This window comes from Ceratotherium simum, chromosome 34, assembly GCF_057802395.1.
Source record: "Ceratotherium simum simum isolate JZ-2026a chromosome 34, ASM5780239v1, whole genome shotgun sequence".
Taxonomy (NCBI): domain Eukaryota; kingdom Metazoa; phylum Chordata; class Mammalia; order Perissodactyla; family Rhinocerotidae; genus Ceratotherium; species Ceratotherium simum.
In genome coordinates this window covers 20,295,175-20,321,335 of record NC_141933.1, presented here as the reverse complement: position 1 = coordinate 20,321,335, position 26,161 = coordinate 20,295,175, and the positions used below count along the sequence as shown (strand labels likewise).

Here is a 26,161-nt window from a genome sequence, read left to right as displayed (position 1 = left end):
GCCAGCAGCGGAGCGCGCACACTTAACCGCTAAGCCACAGGGCCAGCCCTAATATGAACTTATACACTAACTTTTAGACAAAGTCTTGGTATGGCCAGGCAGTCTGTTACGTTACATAATATTACACTCAACATGACTTCAGGACTAAGGCAATAAACAACGAAGATGAATAACTTACTGAAATTCCTTCTACTAAACCAACCACAACATATGGTAGGTAAATAAATATGTCAGATTTTGTATTTTGGTATATTTCTCCCCTAGTAGCATAACGCAATACCGATACATTATGACGGTTTTACGCAGCTATGTGGAGCAACTCAAGGAAACACAGCAGGTTCAAGGTTAATAACGTGGTTTATAACACCTCCAGCAAAGCTAATCAGAATTAAACTTTGTGTAATAGAAGATAAACTAGACTCGATAAATTTAGCAACTAACAAGGAGCACTTTTAAAGATTTTATTTATTTATTTTTTCCCTCCAAAGCCCCAGTAGATAGTTGTATGTCATAGCTGCACATCCTTCTAGTTGCTGTATGTGGGACTCGGCCTCAGGATGGACGGAGAAGTGGTGCCTCGGTGCGCACCTGGGATCCAAACCTGGGCCACCAGCATCGGAGCGCGCGCACTTAACCACCAAGCCACGGGGCCGGCCCTACAAGGAGCACTTTTAGAGTTAACATTTGAATCCATAACTAAGCTTACTCAAAACACGAAAGCCATGTCTCAAGATTGATAATTATCTCCTTTGGCTTAAATACAAAGAATTTCAAGAAATTCTAGTTTGAATATCCATGGATGTCATCTCACATGACGCTTCTCTTTGTTTCCAAATTTAACCCAGTTGGTATATTTTACCATTTAAGAGAATATTTGTCTGAAGTCCAAGGAGAGATTAAAATGGTATACGTAGCTTTTTTTATGAGCTAATAGATTAAAAAACCACAAGCTTAAAGACAGAATAGTGTGGAGATAAAAATTTTGAATTCTTGAAGAACATATTTTTTTTTTCTATGAATCTTTATTTCAACTTATAGGCAGGCTTCCTTTTTTTGTTTTCCTATACTCCCCCAAGAGAAAAGTTTTGCTTAGTATTTTAAGCCAAGTGGCCAGTTTAGCAATTTAAAGCAAGAAGTTATTATATAAATAATAGTTCCATAGAGACTTTATTGAAAAGCAGCCAAATTGAACCTAAGTGAGAAAAGCCCAGAAAGACAGACATATTGGATATATCCTGAAACATCACTTGTCTTTAGAGACATGACGTTAAATTCAAACAATGAACAAGGATTGAAAATGAACAGAACTTTGAAACTTCCTTGCTCCTTACAGTACAGTAGTTTTTCTTCTTTAAAAAATGCTTTTGGGCCAGCCCCGTGGCTTAGCGGTTAAGTGCACGCACTCCGCTGCTGGCGGCCCAGGTTCGGATCCTGGGCACGCACCGATGCACCGCTTCTCCAGCCATGCTGAGGCCGCATACCACATACAGCAACTAGAAAGATGTGCAGCTATGACATACAACTATCTACTGGGGCTTTGGGGGGAAAAAATAAATAAATAAAATCTTTAAAAAAAAAAAAAAAAAAAGCTTTTGGGACCGGCCCAGTGGCATAGTAGTTAAGTGTGCGTGCTCCGCTGCTGGCGGCCCGGGGTTCACATGCTAGACATGCACTGACGCACAGCTTGTGAAGCCAAGCTGTGGCAGCATTCCCCTACAGCATCTCCCTATAAAGTGGAGGAAGATGGGCACGGATGTTAGCCCAGGGCCAGTCTTCCTCAGCAAAAACAGGAGGATTGGCATGGATGTTAGCTCAGGGCTGATCTTCCTCACACAAAATTAACCACTGCTGGGCTGATGAAGAGCATATATTATATAAACTTTATAGGCTTCAAATAGTGATCAGTATTGCTCTTGAATCCCAAAGACCTTAGTATAAGATTTGGATTTTATTTAGATCAAGTTTATTGTGTGGCTTTAATGGCTCTTGATAAAGAGGCTTAAGACTATATGCTGAGGGCCGGCCCCGTGGCTTGGTGGTTAAGTGCTCGTGCTCTGATGCTGGTGGCCTGGGTTCGGATCCCGGGCACGCACCGAGGCACCACTTCTCCGTCCATCCTGAGGCCGAGTCCCACATACAGCAACTAGAAGGATGTGCAGCTATGACATACAACTATCTACTGGGGCTTTGGGGGGAAAAAAATAAATAAATAAAATCTTTAAAAAAAAAAAAAAAAAAAAAGACTATATGCTGATTTATCAGTGGCTTTTTCCTACAGCATAACTAGTTTTATTTAAGCAGACAGGAATGTCTTCAGGTCTTCCCTTTACCTGACAGTACCAACTGTGTGTGTACTCAACAAAGAGGGAAAATAACTTAATACTTAACTCTAAGGTGTTCACAGAACACTCAGAGTTGGCAATTCTAGAATATTCAGCTTTGGAATATACAAGAAAGGGACATTAGACAGAGGTCAGGAGTGGAATCACCTACCCAGAACCATCAAGCCTCTTCAGTTCACTAACTACTAAAAAGCAAACAAACAATAAAACCAACTTATTACACATCTCCATCATTGCTACCAATAGAACGGGGAAAGGAATCAAAAGAGAATCTCTTCTTGAAAATGTTAAGTATCCTATAACTTGAGAAAATATATCTCTGAAGTATGAAGTAGAATTAAACCACCCTTTTGCTAGTTCTAAAACTATCACTGCAGTCACCATGTGGCTTTTTATTTAGAGTGATCTGACAGTGATTCCTAGGCTGTTTAAGAAGTTAACAAAATCACTTGGTACATGACCAGTTTCATTTGGTACCTTATCAGAACTCTTCTACTGGGATCAGGGAACCAGTAGAATACAAAGCATCATTTTTCATAAGCAGAGGACAAAAGGGTTCAGCTCTTCACTCCCTATCTTACCAAGAAATTCTATGTCTTTTTATCTTCAAAGGTTTATTACTTTAGAAACCACTCCATAAACTCTTGGCTTCATATGCCATCATTTTAACAAACAGCCACCAATTCTTTAGATCAAAAGGTTGTTAAATCATAGTCTTGAGTATGCTTCAATATTTACTTATTTTTGTCAATCCAAGAAAGATGGACTTAGAGGGAAAAATATGTATCTTCTTCCATAATGTGGAAATCAAGCCATGGCTCTTCGGAAGAGCTATCAGATTCTCAAGAGTAACTGAAAAGCTATGAAAACCTTCATAACTAAAGACCTCTAAGAGTACCTTAAATGGGTTGAGCCATCTTCTTTGTTGTATACTAGAATATTGTTGGCAATTTGCAATGATCAAACTCTGAAACAAATATGGTCCTAGTTTCATAGTATTTGTTCAAATCATTTTGATTTGTAACAACCATACTTCTTATAAGACTAGTGGAGTTGAAAAATGAGGTTGCAATGTCAAAGATTAAGTGTTCTACAGAAAGGTGGAACAAATTTCACATTATCATTCCACACAGATATTGACAATTCAACTATCTAGCTCCTTAGCACTAATTAGCATTCCTGTTACATACTGGAAATTCACAGCTTTGTCTGTGGTAGGACAGAGTAGTTATAGGACAATCTTTTTAAACAAAATATATTGGCTCATCATTTCATTTTTTAGCAGAGTCTGATATCAATAGTATGCTGATTTCTAACCAGTCACTGCCTTAGTTTTCTTCAGTATTAACCCCTGCATTCTTTTTTTTTTAGGTCAAGCCACTATTTTTTAATTAGAAATTTGTTAATATGATTTAGATTATTTTCTTATTTTATGAAATCAATCAATACAAGTCTTTTTCCTCTAAAATCATTTCTCTCCAACTGGTACAGAGTAAACTGTCCCACCTGCGGAATTCTCGGAGGACTCTGTAGAATTTGAATCAGTGCCAGCTTTGTCTTTCAAGGTCTGTTTAGGAAGAGTCTCATCTCTATTTTCTTGTGCTTGGCTTTCTTCCTCCTCCTCTTCACCATCTGGGAACTCCCATTGAGACTCGCCCGACTGTTCGTTTACATAGAAATATCGTCTATGATCCCTAAATTACAAGAAAGAAAACACAGGTTTTAAGACCCATTCTCCTACAAAGACACTTCCATTTGGTCCTGTCCCAGGACAGCAGTCTGCTCTCACAGGGACGAACCTCTTCTTAATGGACTGCTATTCACAAAGGCAACAAAGAGCTTTGACAATTGAGAATAGAGAACCAAGGATAATTCAAAGCTATTTGCACTGCCAGCAGCTCTGTGAATACAGCCCTGAGCCCTCTCACTTCAACAGATGACTTAGAAAACACCTCTCACATCTTTTTTTTTTTTTTTGCCAATGCTTAACAGGTTTTCAAGTTTCATTAATGGAGGGACTCAATCTCCTAGAACACTAATTTCCCTTCCAAAGAAGAGAACAACGAAGTTTGCGAAAGGTGACTCTTCCCCTCTTGGACCGTGGAATTCACATTTCATACTCTTGATATCAAACACAGTGAAAGCTAAAGAGAGGGAGAGGATCTGGGAGCTGAAAAATAAAAGAGCAAAGATTTCAAATAACGAAAAAAAAAAAATCAAGAAAAGCCAAATATAAAAAGAAATGTTTTCATCTGACCTGCTGGCAGAAGATAGTAATCTTGTTCTTCATTCACATCTTCAGCCACGAAGCTTTCCTTAACTTCACCGAGGTTAATCAGGAGTAGTTGCTTCCAGAGGTCCTGTAAAGCGCACAGAGCTCTCGCATGCGCTTAACCCCCAAGCCCGCCCTACTCCGTGCAACACTCTGGAGAGTAAAAACCAGCTTTGTCCAATCTTGGGAAAAAATCCGTTACATGGAACACTTTAAACATTGCTTTTTGTTTCTCCAACGTGTGGCTGGCCCAAGCTCTGTAAGTGCGTGCGGTGCCTGGCCTGCCCAGCACCGCTAACTGCAGCTGCTCTCAGTCTCCAGACAGGCTGTCATGTCGTCAGGTGGTGGCGATCACAAATCATGTCTGAGATGTCAAAGGTGAAAGGTGAAAAGGGGAGAAGAGTGCGTACCTGTCCCAGTGGCAGGACCAGCCTTTAGGAGTGGCGTTTATTTCATACTGTTTTAGTTGTTCTGCTGCATCCTGAAGTTTACGTTTAAGGTAGTTTCCATTAAGAGCCCCTTCCCGCCAGTCTGCAATCCGAGTCTAGAATCAACAAACAGCAATACGTTAAAGACCTATTTTTTATGTCAGAAGGCAGTGGTAAAAGGGACATAAGTCTTCTGGTCCATGACTATATTGCTATACTCTGGCAGGCGAGTAGACCAAAGAGGAAAAGAAATCCCATCTTAATTTCACAAAAAACCTTGTCTGATCTGCAGAGTTCTGAAAAGTGAGACTAGACCCTGTATATTTTTCCACTGCCAACTCTGCAATATCTGTGAGAATGAGTAGAAGTAGTTTTGTTTTCCCCTTTGGCCTATATTAAGATTGGTTCCCCAGTAATTTTAGTTTTTTTGGGTAGACAGTTAATTCAGTTCAGTAATGTTACTAATCAAAATTAAAGATTCAGTTCTTAGGGAAATCAGTCAAGTTCCTAGGAGTTCCCTCCCTAATCCTACCCTGCCATTTTGTAAAGTATGCAGGTTACAAACAGGACTCTGAACTTCCCTTTTTAAATAGATTATAATGCTTTAATACCTATAAAGTACTTTCAATATTATATGGCCTCATCTGATTCTGAATAGAATTTTAATTTGTTGCAAAAAATTTATATTAAAATATATCCCTATTGAAGATGGTATCATCATTATACACACTTTTTTTTTTTATTCATTTATTTTTCCCCCAAAGCCCCAGTAGATAGTTGTGTGTCATAGCTGCACATCCTTCTAGTTGCTGTATGTGGGACATGGCCTCAGCATGGCTGGAGAAGCAGTGTGTCGGTGCGAGCCCGGGATCCGAACCCGGGCCGCCAGCATCAGAGCTCGCGCACTTAACCGCTAAGCCACGGGGCCGGCCCTCACTATTTATCTTCATGATTACATTTTGCTTTGGCTAATACAGTTTTCTTTCCTGGGTTGGTGGTTCAAATATGCATCAAAGTTAAAAATTTAAACTTAGGATTAAAACATAAACAACACATATTCCTCACACACATAGCATGTCATTCAAACATTGACTGTTTATACCAAAAACGGCTAAATTACCTCAGTCTGTAAGAGCAGCACATGAAAGTTGGAGATGGACTGTCTATTAATGCCTAGGAATTCAAATTTACTTGTCAGGGTATTTGCCAGTTCTCCAATCTGGAACTGTAATGCAGGAAAGAAAAAAAGGAAAAATAAAAACAGAATTAGCAATATTTTCTGTATTATGTGAAATCTTTCATTTATTGTTATAGATACTAGGAAAATAGGTCTGCCTATAAACAGCCTTCCTCAAACCGCTGCATCTAGCTATATAGAAGATAAAATGCTAATTTATAGTGAAATAATTCATATAAGAGAGTGACAAATAATGACAGATGGTCTAGAGAAATTAAACGCAGCTGTACTCTAACACAACACGTAATTCAACAGCTGAAAACAGATGCTAAATGATGAAACTCCTAATATTGTCCAAACTATCACTCATCCATTCTCCTGGTCCCTTCCACATGGTTGTACACCAGCTAGTGATTGGATAACCCAGTCAAAAGAATATGCTAAGTGGTTTTTCCAACAGAGTGCCCTTAAATAGCCACATACTTATATGGTCTGATTCTCCTCACGCTATTAGGTTAGAAACGAAATTGGAACCAAATTTGCCTTTGTGTAAGGACAAGTAGTTCACGCAGGAATTAAATTTGTAACTTTTAGTCTCTTTAATACTTCCAGAGAAGCTTGTATTTGACAAGCTACTGCTTCCCAATGGATGTTCACTTGTAAGAAAGTAAGCATTTAGAATTTATTTTTAGATAATTTCTCTACATCAAGTCAGACTTATAATTCCTTACTTCAGCCTTAAATATGACCTTTTCACCTAAGTAAATGATATAAATTTGGAGACAGTTAACAGTACTTTTACTATTTGCTAGTAGAAAAAGTAGTTTACTGGTTGGCCAATTTAAAAATACTTGTCAAGTTGCATTACGTAATATACACACTTTCAAATCCTGTTCCTCTTCCACTTTAGGTGCTGTTTGTACTTTTATCTTCTCTGGGGATTCTTCCACTTCCATCTCTTTGTCTGAACTCTCATCTATTTTTTCTGAATTTTCAGCACCAATTGCTGCAAAAGAAAAGACGTGAAATTAAATCAAAAGGACCAACACTGATAGAGCCCCATATACACCTTCCTACCCGTGCAGTACAGATATCTGACAAAGGTTACTAGTTCTGTTTCCTTTGCCTGTGTTTTCCTTACTTGTTAAAGAAGCCCTAATGACTTATCAACCTGTCTTTATGAAGCCAAAAAACTTTATCCTTTGTAATCACCTGCCTATAAATAAAATTTGTTTTACCACATTACCCTGTAGTTTCTGCTTTCCCTTTCTCCTTTATCTGCTAATCTTTCCTAATCTTTTCTTCCAGAATACCTTTGTTTCAATTACTTACAAACGCTAGATATCAAACTTGGGATATATAGTGTTCTTGTATCAAGTGGATTTTGAAAAAAAGGCTTTCAAAATCAGAGCAGCATTAATTTTAATCTACCTGATTACTTCCGTGCTGAACTGGTGAAGACCTGTAGACAGTCTATACTGGACCCACCTACTCTTCTGGTTGGTGCTGATGTCTGTTGGTAAGGGACTCTCCAAAAGAGAATAGGTTTACCACCAACTTCAATGGAGTAAAAGATAAGAACTGTTATGTTTGCTTCTTACCCTACTTACCCAACTAATCCACATATACAATGTAAATCATCTGTCATGAGGAAATCAGATTCAAAAAACAAAACAAAAGGAATTCAAGTACCTTTTCTTAACTCTGGTTAATCCCTGACCTAAAGCAGAAATGGGACTTTAACATCACTTTCAATAGAGCCGGCCCCGTGGCTTAGCGGTTAAGTGTGTGCGCTCCGCTACTGGCAGCCCCAGTTCAGATCCCGGGCGCGCACTGTTGCACCACTTGTCCGGCCATGCTGAGGCGGCGTCCCACATACAGCAACTAGAAGGATGTGCAACTATGACATACAACTATCTACTGGGGCTTTGGGGAGAAAAAGGAGGAGGACTGGCAATAGATGTTAGCTCAGGGCCGGTCTTCCTCAGCAAAAAGAGGAGGATGGGCATGGATAGCTCAGGAAGATAGCTCAGGGCTGATCTTCCTCACAAAAAAGAAAAAATCACTTTCAACAGCTTTTATCAGCCTTAAACTTTGTATCAAGTACTTAACTTTACCATATAATGCCTTGCTCTCTTTTTACTTGATCACTAATATTCCTTCTGCATTTTCAAATTTTCTGAAACCAAATCTTTCTACTATCTCACTTATTAGTTTATAATTCATTGGTATATTAGACATCTTACATTTGCTGGCAGGTACAAGAACTCAACAATTTTAAGCACCTCTAGAGCTCTAAGACTTGAATATTTTGGAGGGCAATTAAATTAAAATGCACATACCCCTTAATCTAGCAATATACTACTAGGAATCTATTCTATAGTGATACTAAAACCTGCATAAAGATATATGTACTAGAATATTTATTACAGTATTGTTTTTATTGTCAAGTATCATAAGAAATGTGTATAATAAGTATAGTTTAAAAAATAAAATGGGCACTCAAGTAACTACAACCCAGCTTAAAAGAAGACTATTACTGGCACCTCTGAAGCTCCCTGTGCCTCTGCCATCACGCCCACACCAGACATAACCTTTACCCTGATGGTGTTAGTAACTATCTTCCTTTAGTTTCATCATGGAAAGATCTTTAAGCACAGTATTCTTGCCTATTTTACAACTTATATACATAGAATATTAACATACGCATTCCTCTGTGGCTTTTTAAATTCAAAGTTATTGTTTCTGAGACTAATCCACGTTGATGCATATAACTATGGATCACTCATTTTTCACTGTTATTTAGTATCTGACTGTAAGAATATACCACAATCGGGCCGGCTCCGTGGCTTAGCGGTTAAGTGCGTGCGCTCTGATGCTGGCGGCCCGGGTTCGGATCCCGGGCACGCCCCAAGGCACCACTTCTCCGTCCACCCTGAGGCCGAGTCCCACGTACAGCAACTAGAAGGATGTGAACCTATGACATACAACTATCTACTGGGGCTTTGGGGGGAAAAAAATGAATAAATAAAATCTTTAAAAAAAAAAAAAAAAAAGAATATACCACAATTTATCCATTCTACCTTTGACAGACATTTGAATGGCTTGCAGGTTTCTTTTGATAATACAAATGCAGTATTATTTTTTTTTTTCCTGAGGAAGATTTGCACTGAGCTAACATCTGTTGCCAATCTTCCTTTTTTTCTTTGTGAGCCACCAGCCACAGCATGGCCACTAACAGACGAGTGGTGTGGTTCCATGCGTGGGAACTGAACCCAGGCTGCCGAAGCTGAGTGCACCGAACTCTAACCACTAGGCCATGGAGGCTGGCCTAAATGTAGTATTATTTTTAAGAGTGAAATTTGGACACAACTTAAATGTCTAGCGATGTAGGAAGAGTTAAATGAAGTCATCTATACCACTCAGTGGTTGAAAGCAATAATTTTCAAAACATGTTATTAAGTGAAAAGTGTTAAGTGAAAATTGGCCTAACAACCCATACCATTAATCTCATCTATGGTAAAATTTACATATGCACATGTACACACACCACACACAACTACAAATGTATATAAAGATAGAGGAAAAGGTCTAGAAGAATATAAGTAGATAAAGGATACAGAAAATGCATCTCAGGGGTAGGGAATGAGAACAGGGAAAAGATGAAGAGGGACTTTTAGAATTTTACTTCATATTCTTTTATATTATTGATTGAAAAGAAAAAATTCCAACAAAGATGTTTGCATTTACTTATTACCTAGTTTTTGTTTATTTGTTGTTTTTTAACCATAACCTATAAGATGTCCACTGCTAGGTTTACTCAACTAAGGTTTGGTGTTCAAATTTTACTGCTAACTTTCCACTACAGAATTAGGGCCAAAGAGAGATTAGAATATTATTTCCGATAACAGATTGGAAAAATGCAGCAGGGTCTCCTCTACATTACTCTGAATGGGGATAACTTGGGTCCTCATGACAGGACCAAACTATCTACACACTCAACCAGAGGCTGGGCAACTTGTACACAGAAGGAACAGAGATGAGGCTGGGCTTGCCAGAGGTGGTCCTTGCCTGCCTTGCTTACCGTCTGGAAACAGTACGCTAAGGAGAGCCCATGGTCTTTATACAGATCAAGACAATTATAGTGGCAAGTGATAAAAAATAAGAGTCAATCTTGTTCTGCTGTTAAGGGAGAAGTAATCCCTAATCAGTAGCAAATACACAACCCAATGGATGCCAGCCTCTCAGACTCTTACTCCCCAACTGGAGGTGGAGAGAAGTGAAGGCAAGCTTCCCTCCCAGGACTTCCCTAAAAGGGTAAAAGTGCGCTCTCTCTCTCTCTCTCTCTCTCTCTCTCTCTCTCTCTCGGCTGAAGAGGGAACAAAAAAAAGGGAAAGATGGATTTCCCCTCTACATTTTTCAACTCTAAAGTTTAATGTAAAGCATGAATTACCAGTTTCTCCATTTTCTGGAGTCTCTCGTCCAGTTTTGCTAGAACTGCGGCTGGTAGATTCTGGACTGGTAGCTCGAACAAACATCTTCCATTTCCCTCTTTTAGACATAAGTCTACGCATTCCATCTTGAGATGCTGGCTGGCTGATATCAGAACATGGACTAGACCCTGACACACTACCATCTCCTTCCTCCAAGGCTCGCAACTCTGCCTACAATGAACATGACAATAAAGTTAAGAGTGTCATTAAGTATCAACATTTGAGCATTTGTGAGTAGCAAGAATGATACCCATGTGTTCCTCGAATTTAAATTCTTTGAGGACAGAAGTATTTCTTAACACGTTTTTTTCCATCAGAGCTGAGCATTATGCTCCATATTCTAGTGTTACTCAATAAATGTTTATTCATGATTATAGTTAACAAATATTGATTTGAAGGAGATAGATTCTAGAGATCTAATAGACAAATTTTCCAATACATGTACACAACAGATAAAGCTTAACTTAGCTAGTCCCTCTCCACAGCTTCAAATTTTTCAAAAGTGGGAAAGATTCAAGGAGATATTACTATTATAACACCTATTAAGATTTTGCTTCATATTGAAGGTAACAATAGACAAAAAACTGTTCCAAGAAAAATCAGTGTAGAAATCACCTTCTCAATCAGGAAAGTTTCCTGTGGACCACCTTTTTAAAAAGGAAGGCACATGCAATTATGGGTTCCTCTTAATTCTTATCTTACAAGGCCCATTTAACTATCCAAACAATGCCATAGCTGATCACTGGAAGTCAACTTGTACTTTAATTGTTGGGCTGAAAACTAAGTTATCACATGAATTTGCAATGCTCATTTGTTAAGAAGCTAACTCAAAGATACATTACTCATTGTAGCTCTCTTTAAATGAGAACCATGTCAGTCCTTACTGGTTGTCAACTACCAAAAGCATCATCAGGGACCAAAAGAACTACAACTCCATAGTTCAAGACTTTACTGCATAAGCTTAAACACTCTTAAGTGAAAGGATAAGAAAAACAAAATCCCAATAATGGCTGTACACTGAGCACAATGATCCCAGGGTATGACAGTACTGAGGGAAGAAAATGTACTTTAACACTTCAAAAACTTACTTTTTTCCTTTCCAAAACTAGCTCCAGCTCAAGGGTATCTTGTTCCTCTTCTTCTTCACTTTCTCCAGATTGAACAACACTGCACAGATCCTCCTGGGAAGGGTCTTCCATACTGTCCAATATAATTTCCTGTGGCTTTACTACTGTTGCTGCTTCTTCTACTGTCGTACTTGTTTCTTTCACTTCTGAAACTGGCTCTACTTCTTTACAAATTACTTTTCTTCTCCATCTCTCTTCTTCCTCTTTTACTCCCTCAGGCAGTAAAGGAGCAAGCAATGATGCTGCCACCCCTTTCTTCTCCTCCTCACTATTTGAGAGAGCCTGAATTCCTTCATTTAGTTCCTATAAAGAATAAAATCATCTCACTTAATTTTCAAAGAAATCTTACCTGAATATATATTGAATTGTTCATGTTAAAAATGACTATTTTTCAGTCACTGGACATTCTTAAAAACCACCAGTTCCCAACAGATTAGTATATGTAATTATTAAGACACACGAAATAACAAATTACATGTGTATTATAATGGAAACACTGTTACTTTAGGAAGGCAGGGTTTGAACTAGAACCTAGTTCTGGGTGGAACTCACACTATATATCCTCCCCACTCTTCTCCATATATGAATAGGCAGACTAGTAAGAAGTAGAGGCAGATTTAAGTAAGATTTAAATAAGAGTTTTGTCAGCTAAACACATGACTGGATAAATCTTCACCTTCCTCTTCTGTATGCGATACTTCACAGGTATGCTGTGAAGGTGATTTAGAAGAAAATGAAATGTTTCTAAAACGAAATGTATGATTATACTTATCTATAAGTGTCTATTTCCTCCGTTGGGATAATATTTATTCTACATCCCTCCTGGAGTTGTAAAGAGTAAATTATTGGGCCGGCCCCGTGGCTGAGCGGTTAAGTGCGTGCGCTCTGCTGCTGGCGGCCCGGGTTCGGATCCCGGGCGCGCACCGACACACCGCTTCTCTGGCCATGCTGAGGCCGCGTCCCACATACAGCAACTAGAAGAATGTGCAGCTATGACATAGAACTATCTACTGGGTCTTTGGGGGGAAAAAATAAATAAATAAAATCTTTAAAAAAAAAAAAAAAAAGTAAATTATTCTAAAAGTACTTTCTGATATTAAAAAACTCCCCATTTGGGGCTGGTACGGTGGCACAGTGGTTTAGTTTGTTTTGGCGACCTGGGGTTCACTGGCTCGAAGCCCAGGCGTGGACCTACACAGCGCTCATCAAGCCATGCTGTGGGGGCATCCCACATACAAAAAATAGAGGAAGACTGGCACGGATGTTAGCTCAGGGACAATGTTCGTCAAGCAAAAAGAGGAAGATTGGCAACAGATGTTAGCTCAGGGTCAACCTCCCTCACCAAAAAAACTGAAAAAACAAAAAAAAAGCCTCCTCGTTTGAACCCATCATTTAAAAATTCAACACACTCTCTCTCTGTAGACTACAACTTACTTTTCTTACTGATGAGGCTACAGAAATGTTCGTTTCACTAGTAGTTTTTAACTTTTAAGATAGCTGACCTTTTTATTAAAAAAATTATGTGGCATCCCCAAATACAACTATTCTGAAGTAGAGAAGGGGACCTGAAGCCCTGCTTGCTTGGCTGCTCCCATGTCCTTCCCAACGACCCAAGAAGCCTCTGTGGCACCCTAAAACTCCAAAAGAACCACTGAACTGGATAACTGCTATAAAGGCAACATAATATATAGGAACAGATCAAGTAAAATTTTAAGAAACAGAATTTATCCTATTTCACACCTGGTTGTAAAATATTAACAGAAAGCTTCTATACTTGAGTCAGAGTAACATTCGAGTTCTTTAGATTTGAAAATAAGCAAATGAGGTAGTTGTAACACTGACCTTTTTAACTTCTCGCTTGGCTATGACTGGTCCACTTTTACCACCAGAAACAGAAATATTTTTCTCCTTAGTATAAATGTCTGTATTTACCACAAAACTAGTTTCAGCACCTGTTACAGAACTAAAAAAATATATACTTAGCAAGAGAAGCAGAAAGCAAATATTATCAGCAAAGGTTAAGACTCCAATCTCCTTCTAGGTAATTTCTTTTTCAAGTCTATTCTTACCTGGCTTGGTAATGTTGTAATCCCTGTACCTGGGTGGCAAGATACTGGGGCAACTCCCAAGTCACTTCATTTGTTTGTGTGTTCCAATAATAATAGCATCCTGTGTTCTCATCCCAGACTTCTTGCCAATCTCCCATCTCAATTCCAACTAGAAGAAAATAAAACAAATTTTAACAGGCACAAATTCCTCCACAATTCTGACCTTGTATCTCAAGTCAGCTCTAAAGCCCTTAACAGCCCAACACAAGGTTTCTCAACATCAGCAGTGCTAACATCTGGGCAGGATAGTTCTTGGCTGGGGGGAGACAGTCCTACGTAGTGTTTAGCAGCATCCTGGCCTTTACCCACTAGATGCAGTAACACTCGCCTGTCCCCTGTTGTGACAACCAAAAATGTCTCCAGACATTGTCAAACATCCCCTGGGGGGCAAGTCCTCTCTCCCAAATCATCTTTGCACATATGGTTACAAAAAGCAGTTTGACAGTCCAAAAATGTATTTTAAACCTCAAAAGGCTTTTTAAAATAACAGCTTTGGGCCGGCCCCGTGGCTTAGCGGTTGGGTGCGCGCGCTCCGCTGCTGGCGGCCCGGGTTCGGATCCCGGGCGCGCACCGACGCACCGCTTCTCTGGCCATGCTGAGGCCGTGTCCCACATACAGCAACTGGAAGGACGTGCAGCTATGACATGCAGCTATCTGCTGGGGCTTTGGGGAGAAAAGGGGGAAAAAAAGGAGGAGGATTGGCAACAGATGTTAGCTCAGGGCTGGTCTTCCTCAGCAAGAAGAGGAGGATTGGCATGGACGTTAGCTCAGGGCTGATCTTCTTCACACACACACAAAAAAAGATTGTACTCTAGATTTCTTTAAAAATCAAAGAATCAAGCTTACCTCCAGCAAGTGAACACTGAGTATCATACTGCCACCCTGATGCTTGGGTTGAGTCTGTTCCATTTGAAGTAGTGGAAGAAAGGGCAGATGTCACTGATTCCTTTGGCTCTGGTCGGGGTGGAGTTGGAGGTGGAGCAGAAGCTCCTACAGGAGCTGCAGGCTGAGGAGCTGTTATAGCATCAATCTCCTTTAGAATGAAAATAGTAACAAATGCATTAATCATACCAAAACCAGAAAAGCGAAGAAATGAAAATCACTTAAAAAAAAATCCTACACACTCAGTTCTCAGCTTCTCAAATCAAAATCTTCATCTTCCAATTACACAAGATCCCCAAACCCTTCTATTTTCCATTTTTCTCCTTACAACCTTTACAAAAAGAGAAGAGGGAGAGCGATGGGGAAGGACCAAGGGGCAGAAGAACAGAGGGAGGGAGACACTGAGATTGACAAGTAGGCTAACCACTTGAGATCCAGGTCCCAAAGTGTCTTCAATAACTAAAAACCCAAACGAAAGCAACACTAACCGCCAGGAAGTTGGCCAATGTACTATCAATATCAGTTGACTGGTTTCCATTTGCCTCTTTAGATTGTGCTGATCTTTCTGAAACATCACTCTCGTCATCATCACTGTCAGCATACGCTCCAAGTAAGCACAGACCTCCTAGAAACAAAAAGGTAAACAACATCAGTACAATGCCAATATGACCAAGAAAAAATATAACGTGACTCTTCAGCCAGGGTTTACATTTAGTTTACAGATTAGAACATAACCTCAGAGGCTGGCCCAGTGGCGCAAGCAGTTAAGTGCGCACGCTCTGCTGCAGCAGCCTGGAGTTCTCGGGTTCGGATCCCGGGTGCGCACCGACGCACTGCTTGGCAAGCCACGCTGTGGCGGTATCCCATATAAAGCGGAGAAGATGGGCAAGGATGTTAGTTAGCCCAGGGCCAGTCTTCCTCAGCAAAAAAAAAGAGGAGGTTTGGCAGATGTTAGCATAGGGCTGATCTCACAAAAAAAAAAAAGAACATAACCTCAAAATAACTCATCACTGAAGCACCACAGAGAGATATAAATTACATTACGCACTTAGAGTTAATAAAATCAATCTGCATAGCTACCTGACATCCTTCTCAAAATACATGCTCAATTATTCAACCTCATACTCCCTTGGGCAAAATAACACACGCTATACCCTGATTTTAGAATTCGAAAATTTATGCATCCATCTCAAACAAGTAAAAGCCAATTCAGGGTTAGTAGATGAAACAAAGAGATTTTCAAAGTTAAAAGCAAAGCTTTTTTCCAATGATTTTTCACCAAACGAGAAGTGATGAATAAAAATGAAACTCAAAATGCCAGAACAAAAACAAGAAACAAACAACAACAAAACACCTAGAACCAATTATCAATGTCTTCCTCAAACTCAGATATCAGGTATGACCTCTGTATGCTGCTATGCTATTTCCTTTTGTATCACCTGTGGCTACTCTAATGTTACAATTAATTATTATCTTTGCATATAATTTTATTATAATAGGTATATGAAACGTTCACGTCTAGCTAGACTTTTCAGCTATGAATAAGACTAAATTTCCCAGTGCCTGGCACATTCTATGTTCTCAATAAATATTTGATAAATGAACAGATTTATCAGGAAGTAAAATCTAGGTTTCTTTGCCATAATTCCATAAATGAATTTATGGGTTCATCTAAAAAGTAAACATTAGGGCCGGCTCCGTGGCTTAGCGGTTAAGTGCTCGCGCTCCGCTGCTGGCAGCCCCGGTTTGGATCCCGGGCGCGCACCGACGCACTGCTTCTCCGGCCATGCTGAGGCCGCGTCCCACATACAGCAACTAGAAGGCTGTGCAACTACGACATACAACTATCTACTGGGGCTTTGGGGGAAAAATAAATAAATAAATCTTAAAAAAAAAAATAAAAAGTAAACATTAGCTTCATTTATCCTACAAGACTTCACATTCAATGCTTTAGCCATATAAATCTTGCCTTAGTTATTTTTTAGTATATAGGTAAGTTCTTACACTAAATATCAATTTCCAAAATATTATTTTAAACTGATTAGATTTTAAGTGGACATTTGACAGTGTTTCCATTTTCCAGTTACCAAATATTTTCTCTCATTGTCTTGGGGCATGTCAATTTTCCTGATTTTCTGAACAAGAAGTAATAGCCTTCTAAGTGTAGAGTAGGACTACAAAAGGACACATTTCCGTATGGAAAAATCTGCACTTCAGTATTCAGCGCTGACGGTTTTTTGAGGGAGGAGGAGAATGGGAAATTTATATTTTTACATAAAAACTCTTCTTAGTTTAGAGATAATCATAGATATAATCACCCAGGTCATCAGCCTTAATTCTGTAACCTTTGGTAAAAGGTTCCAATCAGGTGAGCTGCATGGAATGTTGACAAAATTCCCCAAGCAGGGGTAATTCCCCAGGCTCAGAGTGAGTCTCACAGGCACCAGGTTTAGCCAAAGCTCCACCTGTTTCCTTTTTTCTTCCCCTCAGAGCTTTTCATAGTACACACATCAAACTTCTTCCAAGCTCCTAATAACATAATGACTATTAAATAGCAAAGTAAATGAAAATGATTAAATATTTGGGGGAAACAGTCATACTTAATATTGTTAGAGACACTATAGATTCAGTATTTCTTAACAAAACTCTTCAAGTTTCTCTTAGCTAGGTAATCCCATCTTTAGGAATATAACCCCAAGAATAATTCAAAAGAATTTTTTTTGCACAAAACTTCTAGTAGCCTTATTTAAATAACTGAAAGCTGTAAACAACTCAAATGCTCTCAAATAACGGACAAAGCAAATTACAGCACAGTACGTGATGCAGTATTATTTTATGATTACTCAGACCATTATAGGATTATAGGAAATAAGCTAAGGAGACAAAAAAGTAATCTTAAAGATTAAAAGCAAGTCATGAAACGCATATAAATTCTAATTACACCTCTGCAAATTTAGTCCATACATTGATAAGGGACAGGCATGAATTCAGAATAACACTGAACATAAATGTTCACAATATTATGTAAAATTGCTTAATCTTAGAAAAATAAACAAAAGCCTCACAGGACCATACCCTAGACTACTACTGAGATGATGCTGCTTCTTGAAACCAGAGGAAGCAAGACCACTCTTCAGAGCCACAGTCCTTAGCAGTCTTTTTTTGAGGGGTGCCAACTCCTCAAACCTCAGTTTGCTTACCTTAAAAGATGGTGCCATACAATTTGCAAATCAACTAATTATATTAGGCAGTAAATTATTTCTTAGGTATGTACCTTACTTTCCTAATCAGCTTCCAACAGTAACTTTCGGTTACTTGATCATAGAAACAATTAACATTCAATAAGATAAAAGCTATGGACCCTCTCCCAGGAAAACATACTTTAGTGTGCCATTGCAGGGATTCAGAGACCTCTGACACCCATCTGTGGAAAGCTAAGTACCCTTTTCTAGAAGATGCTTAAATACTGTTGACTATCATAGTCGTCTATTGACCTAATTTAATAGCTTACTCTGAATTTTTCCTTAAATAATTTCACATGCATACACCATAATATTTTTCACCATAATAATATGCTTGCTCTACCATATTTATAAAAGCATACTTAACAACTTAAGACCTTTATTTCATTTTTGTGGAAAGAAATCTGGCATGTTTCTAGTGATGAAGATAAAATCCTTTAACTAAAATCATCTTAAAAAAATAAGGGCCAGGGCCGGCCCCGTGGCTTGGCGGTTGAGTGCGTGCGCTCCGATGCTGGCGGCCCGGGTTCGGATCCTGGGCGCGCACCGACGCACTGCTTCTCCGGCCATGCTGGGGCCGCCTCCCACATGCAGCAACTGGAAGGATGTGCAACTGTAACATACAACTATCTACTGGGGCTTTAGGGGAAAAATAAATAAAAAAAAAAAAAAAAATAAGGGCCAGCCTAGTGGTGTAATGGTTAAGTTCACGCCCTCTGCTTTGGCGGCCCAGGGTTTGCGGGTTCAGATCCCAGGTGTGGATCTATGCCCCGCTCGTCAAGCCATGTTGTGGCGGCATCTCACATACAAAAAATAGAAGACGACTGGCACAAATGTTAGCTCAGGGACAATCTTTCTCAAGCAAAAAGAGGAAGACTGGCAACAGATGTTAACTCAGGGCCAATCTTCCTCACCAAAAAAGAAAGAAGAAAAGAAAAAAACAGTCAATTCTAGAGTATCTACTCTAACAGTTACCCACTATGCAAATAATGGAAATTGTTTCCCTTTGATTTTTATTTGACAAGCTTTCTTATCTATTATACCAACTGGCAGGTAAGAACTGAATAAAGCCAATACATTGTTCTGTTGCAGGATGAAGTTGAACAGAATGAAAACATTCTGTTCACAAGGCATATAAGGGCCTGAAGCACTCAACGACATGGCAATCATGGAAATTTCTCCAAGGAACATTTAAATTCTACCCATCTTACAGGATTCTTAGAAGAGTTTAATGAAATAATATATGTCGTTTACAAATAGAAAATGGTATTTTCTCATTCTGAAATTTCTCTCACAACCAAGTTTTAGCTTTTCTAACCCACACTGGTGTTTTTGTTCTGTTTTGTTTTTTCAAGCGGCAAATTGAAGGAGGGGAGAACAAGCATTTACTATTTCAGGTGTCATGTAGTATAAAAGTACTCCAAACTAAATAGAATAAAATCACTACCAATTACAGAATATTTGTATCAAAACATATTTTAATCTTTCAAGATCTTTAAAGAGTAGAGAAAACTAACATTCTTGGACTCGCTGTGTCAGAACGTTGCACACACTATTCAATTTAATCTTCAAAATAACGTAGGGCTGTAAAATCCATTTTACAGATGAATGAAGTCCGGAGGTCTTAAGAGTGAATGCTAGAGTGGTGATTTGAAGCCAGCTTTGTCTATAACACCACTACTGACAATATTCCTCCATGCTTAAAAAAATATTTAATAAGAGCAATATTCTGCTCCACAAACATGTGCCAAGTAATAATCAAAGCAGTGTGTTAGAAAAGAAATGGAATGAGAAGACATCGCTCGTGTCCCTAAAGAAAGCCAAGCTAGCTGGGGAGCCAGAAAACTAGTTATAAAATAGCATTACAAGAAAAGACAGTACAAAGTGCACTGGGTACAGAGAAAAAGCAACCACAAATTTTACACTGGTCAAAGTGTGTGTACTAACAAGCCCTCACAAACAGAAAGATTTTAAATTTCCATTTAAAATATAACAAACGGGCCGGCCCCGTGGCTTAGCGGTTAAGTGTGCGCGCTCCGCTGCTGGCAGCCCGGGGTTCGGATCCCGGGCGCACACCGACGCACCGCTTCTCCGGCCATGCTGAGGCCGCGTCCCACATACAGCAACTAGAAGGATGTGCAGCTATGACATACAACTATCTACTGGGGCTTTGGGGGAAAAAGTAAATAAATAAAATTATTAAAAAATAAATAAATAAAATATAACGAAATTTATTTATATTCCAAATATAAATCAGCAACACTGAAGCATTCGACAAAAACACTATATACAAACCTAAATATTGGAGAAAAGATGCAAAAAACAAAACAAGCTATACCTGTTGCTTTGACGGCTGTGGGTCTGGTGGTCATGGCTGGTTTTGGAGGATTCTGAACAACTCTGGGAATCTCCACCACCACCTCCTGTTCATCTGGATTTAAAAAACGAACAGAAGAAAACTACCGTCAGACGATGGACCCGAGACAACACTACAGGTGACAAAACAATCCTTGATTTGACCTTTCAAGTTTAGATGCCATCGATTGAAAAACAAGGTGTATAATCCATCAGTGACCCAAATAATTGGGAAATGATAAACAAGTAGCTGGAATCTTCCACTTCGTTAGGGACTTCAAGCATCTGAACAGCGCATATAAAAATTCCATCTGAAATAATTCAAAAAAAAAAAAAAAAATACACACACACGAAAGCTCCAGGCTGCCATCGGGCCTTGACAACAGGCAGGGCTGGAGCATTTTTCCCCGCAAGAGCTACCCAACGTGGTTTGTTTTTTTTATCAGAAATGGTCACAGCGATGAATAGTTACTCTTAACGCAAGGACCATTCCGCAGAGAAACACACAAGGACTCGGGACCCCAGGAGCTCCACTTCTCCAGGAATCTCGGGGACAGCTGTCCATTTGGGGCTCCTTATGCTCTGGCTGGCATAATCAAGAGTCCGCTCACTTCTAAAGGGTCTCTCTCAGTTTCGACAAAAACGAAAGGAAGAGCAGGTGACGTGTAGAAAGGGCCAGGGTCCTCTGTCACCAAGCCTCGGACGCGGAAGCTCAGCCCGTCACACGCACCCCGTAAGTTACCCCAAGGCGCGCGCGGACGCAGAGGAGACCAGGAGACTCGGGCAACCCCTGCAGCAGAGATGGCGGCGCCTCAGGGTCGCTCGCGGCGGCGCACACGGCTCCGCGGCCCCTTCCGCCGCCCTGGGGCCCACAGCCGTCGTCCCGCAGGCCCCGCGCAGCAGGCCGCGGGCGCGGACGCCACCCCGCCCGGGCTTCTCTTCCTCCCAGGGCCGACCCGCGAGGCCTAGGCCGCAAGCCCCGAGTTCGAGTTTCGGCCGCCCCACTAGCGGCCGGGGCCTCTGGCGCACCCTCACCTTCTGAAGGCGAGTCGTCTGGGGCCGCGGCGGCAGTCACCGCGGTCGTCGTGGTCGCCGGCGCCGCCGGGGCTGGCTGGCTGGACGCCGCCGCCGTCGAGTCCGGCTCGGTGTCGGGTTCCGGCTCCGGGTCCCGGCCCGGCGTGCTGCTCCGGGGACCCGGCGGAGAGAGCTGCAGGATGGGCCTGCGGCCGGGTACCGCCCGGGACTTCTTCCCCATCGCGAGCCCGAGCGCGAGCCGCGAGCGTCGGGCAGCCGAGAGGGGCGGGCGCTCGGCACGGCGCTGCGTAATCAATATTCATGCGCCGCAACACCGCCTCCAGCGACCATCCGCTTTTAACCGGCCGAGCGCGCGTCCGCGCAAGCGCCTTGAGCCCCCCCATGCTCTTCTGGCTCCTCCCCCCGAAGGAGAAGGGCGGGCTTTACCTACGGCGCTAGGCGATTGGCTATTTTGACCCATGGAATGAGGCAGTAGCCAATGGAATAGGAAAAAGAATGAGAAGCAAGCCAGTAGTGCGGAAGGGCCTGAGTATACAATGGCTGCCTCGTTACCTCGGGCTCCACCCATGCGTTTTTTGCGGAGTCTTCTCTTTATCTCCTTGTCGTCCATCTTGTGTCTGTTCTCGGCTAACTCTTCATTGTCGTTTGGCGTCTTGGTTGCTGTGCTGCTTCCCCGGCCCTTCCGCAAGCTTCGCCCTGGTTATCGTGCCTTACTTTGTGTATAACACTGTATATTAGATAGAATAGTGGGTCTTTTATGCGTTTGCAGATTTTTTCTTAGAGCACAAAGATGATGTCTCGTATTATGCTGCTTATCAGCTGGAAAAAAATCACTAGACATTATACTGCATCTGAGGAAAAAGCCTAAGTTGTTGCGAGGGGATGCAAGAGCCTTCCCAATCTGGCCCTCTGGTATCCCCAGCCTGCTTTATTAGATTTATCTTCTTTTAGCACTCTCCCCGGCCCTGCTCCCCTCATCTCCCCTCTGGAGCCGGCCACGTGGAGCATCATCTCCCGTCTTCAGTCCTTCACACTAGCTGAAATAACTACTGCATCACGTGGCGAAATAATTCTCATTCCTCAAGACCCGGTGCGGTCATTACTTTCTGAACCTAATATCTCAATGCCAAGCCCCACCCCAGCCCTTGAGCTTAAGAAGAAATCCAGTGGGAGTCAACAATATTGTAATAACTTGTTGTGATGACGGATGGTTATTAGTCTTATCAGGGTGATCATTTTATAATGTAAATAAATGTGAAATCACTATATTGTACACTTGAAACTAATATGATGCTGTATGTCAACTATACTTGAAAAAAAAATAGGAAGAGGAAGAAATTCAGTGGTATTTATTTTTATATCCCCAGTGTCTAATACAGTTCTTACTAGAGCATACTAATAATATCTAACATTTATTGAGCACTTACTGTGTGTCAGGCACTGTCTTAACGCTTTACATGTAAAATTGCATTTGATTCTTACAACAACCTTGTAAGATAGATATTATCCCTAATTTATAGATGAGCCCTCAAATTGGTTGTTGGATACAAAAGCCGTGAAAGCAGAGACTTGTCTGCTTTGTTCTCTGTATATCAAATGCATTTTCTGAAACATAAGCACTTGAAGCTGGGTACCTGAGGGTCACGGTAGATACTCAACAAGAAGATGATTGCCAGGGCCAGCCCGGTGGCGCAAGCGGTTAAGTGTGCGCGCTCCGCTGTGGCGGCCTGGCGTTCGCAGGTTCTGATCTCAGGCGCATACCCACGCACTGCTTGGTAAGCCACGCTGTGGTGGCGTCCCATATAAAATAGAGGAAGAGGGGCACGGATGTTGGCTGAGGGCCACTCTTCCTCAAGAAAACAAGGGGAGGATTGGCATCGGTGTTAGCTCAGGACTAGTCCTCCTCACCAAAAAAAAAGAATTTGATTGCCTTTCGACCATCTTCCCAACATAGACGTAGATGAATTTTGTCAAATTGCTGTTTTCTTGTTTAACCTGAGGGGTGACTTAGGGGTCTGGAGGATTTGTGCACTTGTTTTGCAGAAGAAAAAGAATGCCTTTGGGGAGGTTGTGATCGCTGATCCCCAGATGACCAGCCCCCAGCTGCCTTTGATGGCCAGAAGTCAGATTGCCCAAGGGCTTCTCTGGAGTGAAAGGTTACCCCTTTGTTTCTCTGGAACTCCTCGTGCCAAGCCCCTTAGCTCTACAAACCACCCCCCTGCTTTCTTCTCTTGTTAAGGTGGATTTGAGAGACCCCATCCTCCCGCCTTCCTGTTTTGGCCAGTTCCAATAAAGCCTTTTTCCATCTCCAACCACCAATGGCTCAGTGATTGGTCTACTGCACATTGGGCACACGAACTTGAGAATAAGTGGTTCAGTATCACCCAGAGTTTTTAAATGAATATAGTGTATGAATATAGTGTATGAATATATACAAACTTGAAATAAGTAGCAAGAGTTCTTTCCTATGGGAAGAATACCTGGATTATGTCCTGAGATTAGACTCCTAAGATTTCTGAAAAATTAACAGCTCAAAGGGGAGGGACAATTTGCTATTTTGAAGCCATTAGCAATTTTCAGATTTATTTCTTGAAGGGAGCGGCATTGAAATATGGTAGCTGTGCTTAGGATACAGCTGTGCATCAAACATCTGGATTCAAAACCCAGCTCCAACACCTTCCAGATATGATTGCTTGGAGAAGTTTCTTAGCATCCCTAAAATTGTTTCTGCAACTGTAAAATGTGTTAGTAACAGTATTCACAGGGTTGTTGTGAAGTTGAAATTAGATCAAGTTTTAAGCTCTTTACATTGCACCAGGAACAAAATGAGCAATCATTATATGGTAGCTATTATTACTTTTTTTTTTTTTATAATTTTATTTATTTATTTTTCCCCCAAAGCCCCAGTAGATAGTTGTACGTCATAGCTGTACATCCTTCTAGTTGCTGTATGTGGGATGTGGCCACAGCACGGCCAGAGAAGGGGTGCGTCGGTGCCGCCCGGGATCCGAACCCGGGCTGCCAGCAGCGGAGCGCGCGCACTTAACCACTAAGCCACGGGGCTGGCCCAACTATTATTACTATTAATGAACCTTTTGTTTACACAAAAGTCCAGATGCTGTTATAAAGCTGACCGGAACCAATTTGACATTATGAGCTAAACCACAATGCCTAGAAATGTGAAAGACTGTTTTCCTTGGGGGAAACTTAAATTTCTGGAGGTGACTGTTATGTTTATATCCAGGGTTCTCAACTCTGGCTGTTCATAGAACCACCTGGAGACCATTAAAGCAGTATAAGAATCTGAATCGGTTGGATTGAGGGTGGGAGTGCAAGGCCCATATCAAATTTTTTTTTTTTTTTGGTGAGGAAGATTGGCCCTGAGCTAACATCTGTTGCCAATCTTCCTCTTTTTGCTTGAGGAAGGTTGTCCCTGAGCTAACATCTGTGCCAACCTTCCTCTATTTTATATGTGGGACGCCACCACAGCATGGCTTGATGAACAGTGTGTAGGTCTGCCCTTGGGATCTGAACCTGCGAATCCCGGGCTGCCAAAGCGGAGTGCGTGAACTTAATCACTATGCCACTGGGGCAGCCCCCCAACATCAATTATTTTTTAAAAAGCTCTTTAGGTTATTCTAATGTTTAGCCAGGGTTGAGAACCACTGGCTTTAGAGGGAGACATATTTTGCTGTTGTTGGCCTCAGAGAAGGCGTTAGGGATCTGGACCAGGAGTGAGCAAATTATGGCTAAATTAGGCCTACCTTTTAAAGAGTTGTACAGGGCTGGCCTCGTGGCTTAGTGGTTAAGTGTGCGCGCTCCGCTGCTGGCGGCCCGTGTTCAGATTCCCGGGCGCGCACCAATGCACCACTTCTCCGGCCATGCTGAGGCTGCGTCCCACATACAGCAACTAGAAGGATGTGCAGCTATGACATACAACTATCTATTGGGGCTTTGGGGGAAGAAAAAGAAAAATTTATTAAAAAAAAAAATAAGGGGTTGTGGGCCGGCCCCGTGGCTTAGCGGTTAAGTGCGCGCGCTCCGCTACTGGTGGCCCAGGTTCGGATCCCGGGTGCACACCAACGCACTGTTTCTCTGGCCATGCTGAGGCCGCGTCCCAATACAGCAACTAGAAGGATGTGCAGCTATGACATACAACTATCTACTGGGACTTTGGGGGAAAAATAAATAAATAAAAATTAAAAAAAAAAATAAGGGGTTGTACAAAGAAACAAACAAACAAAAAAAACAAAGAGTATGTGGCAGAGACCATATGTAGACTACAAAGCCTAAACTATGTATTATCTGGCTCTTTATAGAAAAATTTGCCTATGTCTAGACTCAAAGTCACTCCCTTTAAAGAAAAATCAGGCCTGATCCGTGATTGCCAGGGGCTTGAGCACTTCTAGAATTGCTGAGGGTTTGTTGATTATGATGATAATGTTGTCTCAGTAAAACTAAATTATCACGGCTGATATTTGACAAGTCAAACCTGAGAAGAATAATTATTTGAATAAACATGTATTTTCAAATATATTTAGTTATAATCATATGGTGGGTGATGTCTTTACTCAGGATTTGATGTTAATTTCACAAGCTGACTTTCCTGGGGGCCAGCCTGGTGGCATAGTGGTTAAGTTCGCATGCTCTGCTTCGGCAGCCCGGGGTTCACCAGTTCGGATCCCGGTCTCGGACCTATG

The 26,161-nt window shown here is 41.1% G+C and overlaps 1 protein-coding gene across 2 annotated transcripts in view; it reads right to left on the bottom strand.

The window, feature by feature from the left end:
* FNBP4 (formin binding protein 4) overlaps positions 1-21,748 on the bottom strand; it is a 35,325-nt gene extending 13,577 nt beyond the window's left edge. Inside the window, exons 1-13 of one of the 2 annotated variants that reach the window (XR_015549733.1) lie at positions 21,462-21,747; positions 20,410-20,502; positions 15,318-15,454; positions 14,794-14,980; positions 13,909-14,056; positions 13,682-13,802; positions 11,801-12,142; positions 10,673-10,883; positions 7,101-7,225; positions 6,163-6,267; positions 5,025-5,158; positions 4,600-4,702; positions 3,889-4,036 (exon numbers count right to left, since the gene is read on the bottom strand). Coding sequence is in view for 1 of the 2 variants with exons in the window: in XM_004436963.3 (XP_004437020.1) it covers positions 3,849-4,036; positions 5,025-5,158; positions 6,163-6,267; positions 7,101-7,225; positions 10,673-10,883; positions 11,801-12,142; positions 13,682-13,802; positions 13,909-14,056; positions 14,794-14,980; positions 15,318-15,454; positions 20,410-20,502; positions 21,462-21,681 (2,011 nt within the window). In the remaining variant the exon portion in view is untranslated. Of the gene's footprint in view, positions 1-3,848; positions 4,037-4,599; positions 4,703-5,024; positions 5,159-6,162; positions 6,268-7,100; positions 7,226-10,672; positions 10,884-11,800; positions 12,143-13,681; positions 13,803-13,908; positions 14,057-14,793; positions 14,981-15,317; positions 15,455-20,409; positions 20,503-21,461 lie in introns of those variants that run through there. The other variant, XM_004436963.3, reaches the window with a different exon arrangement.
* Between the last annotated feature and the right edge of the window lie 4,413 nt (positions 21,749-26,161).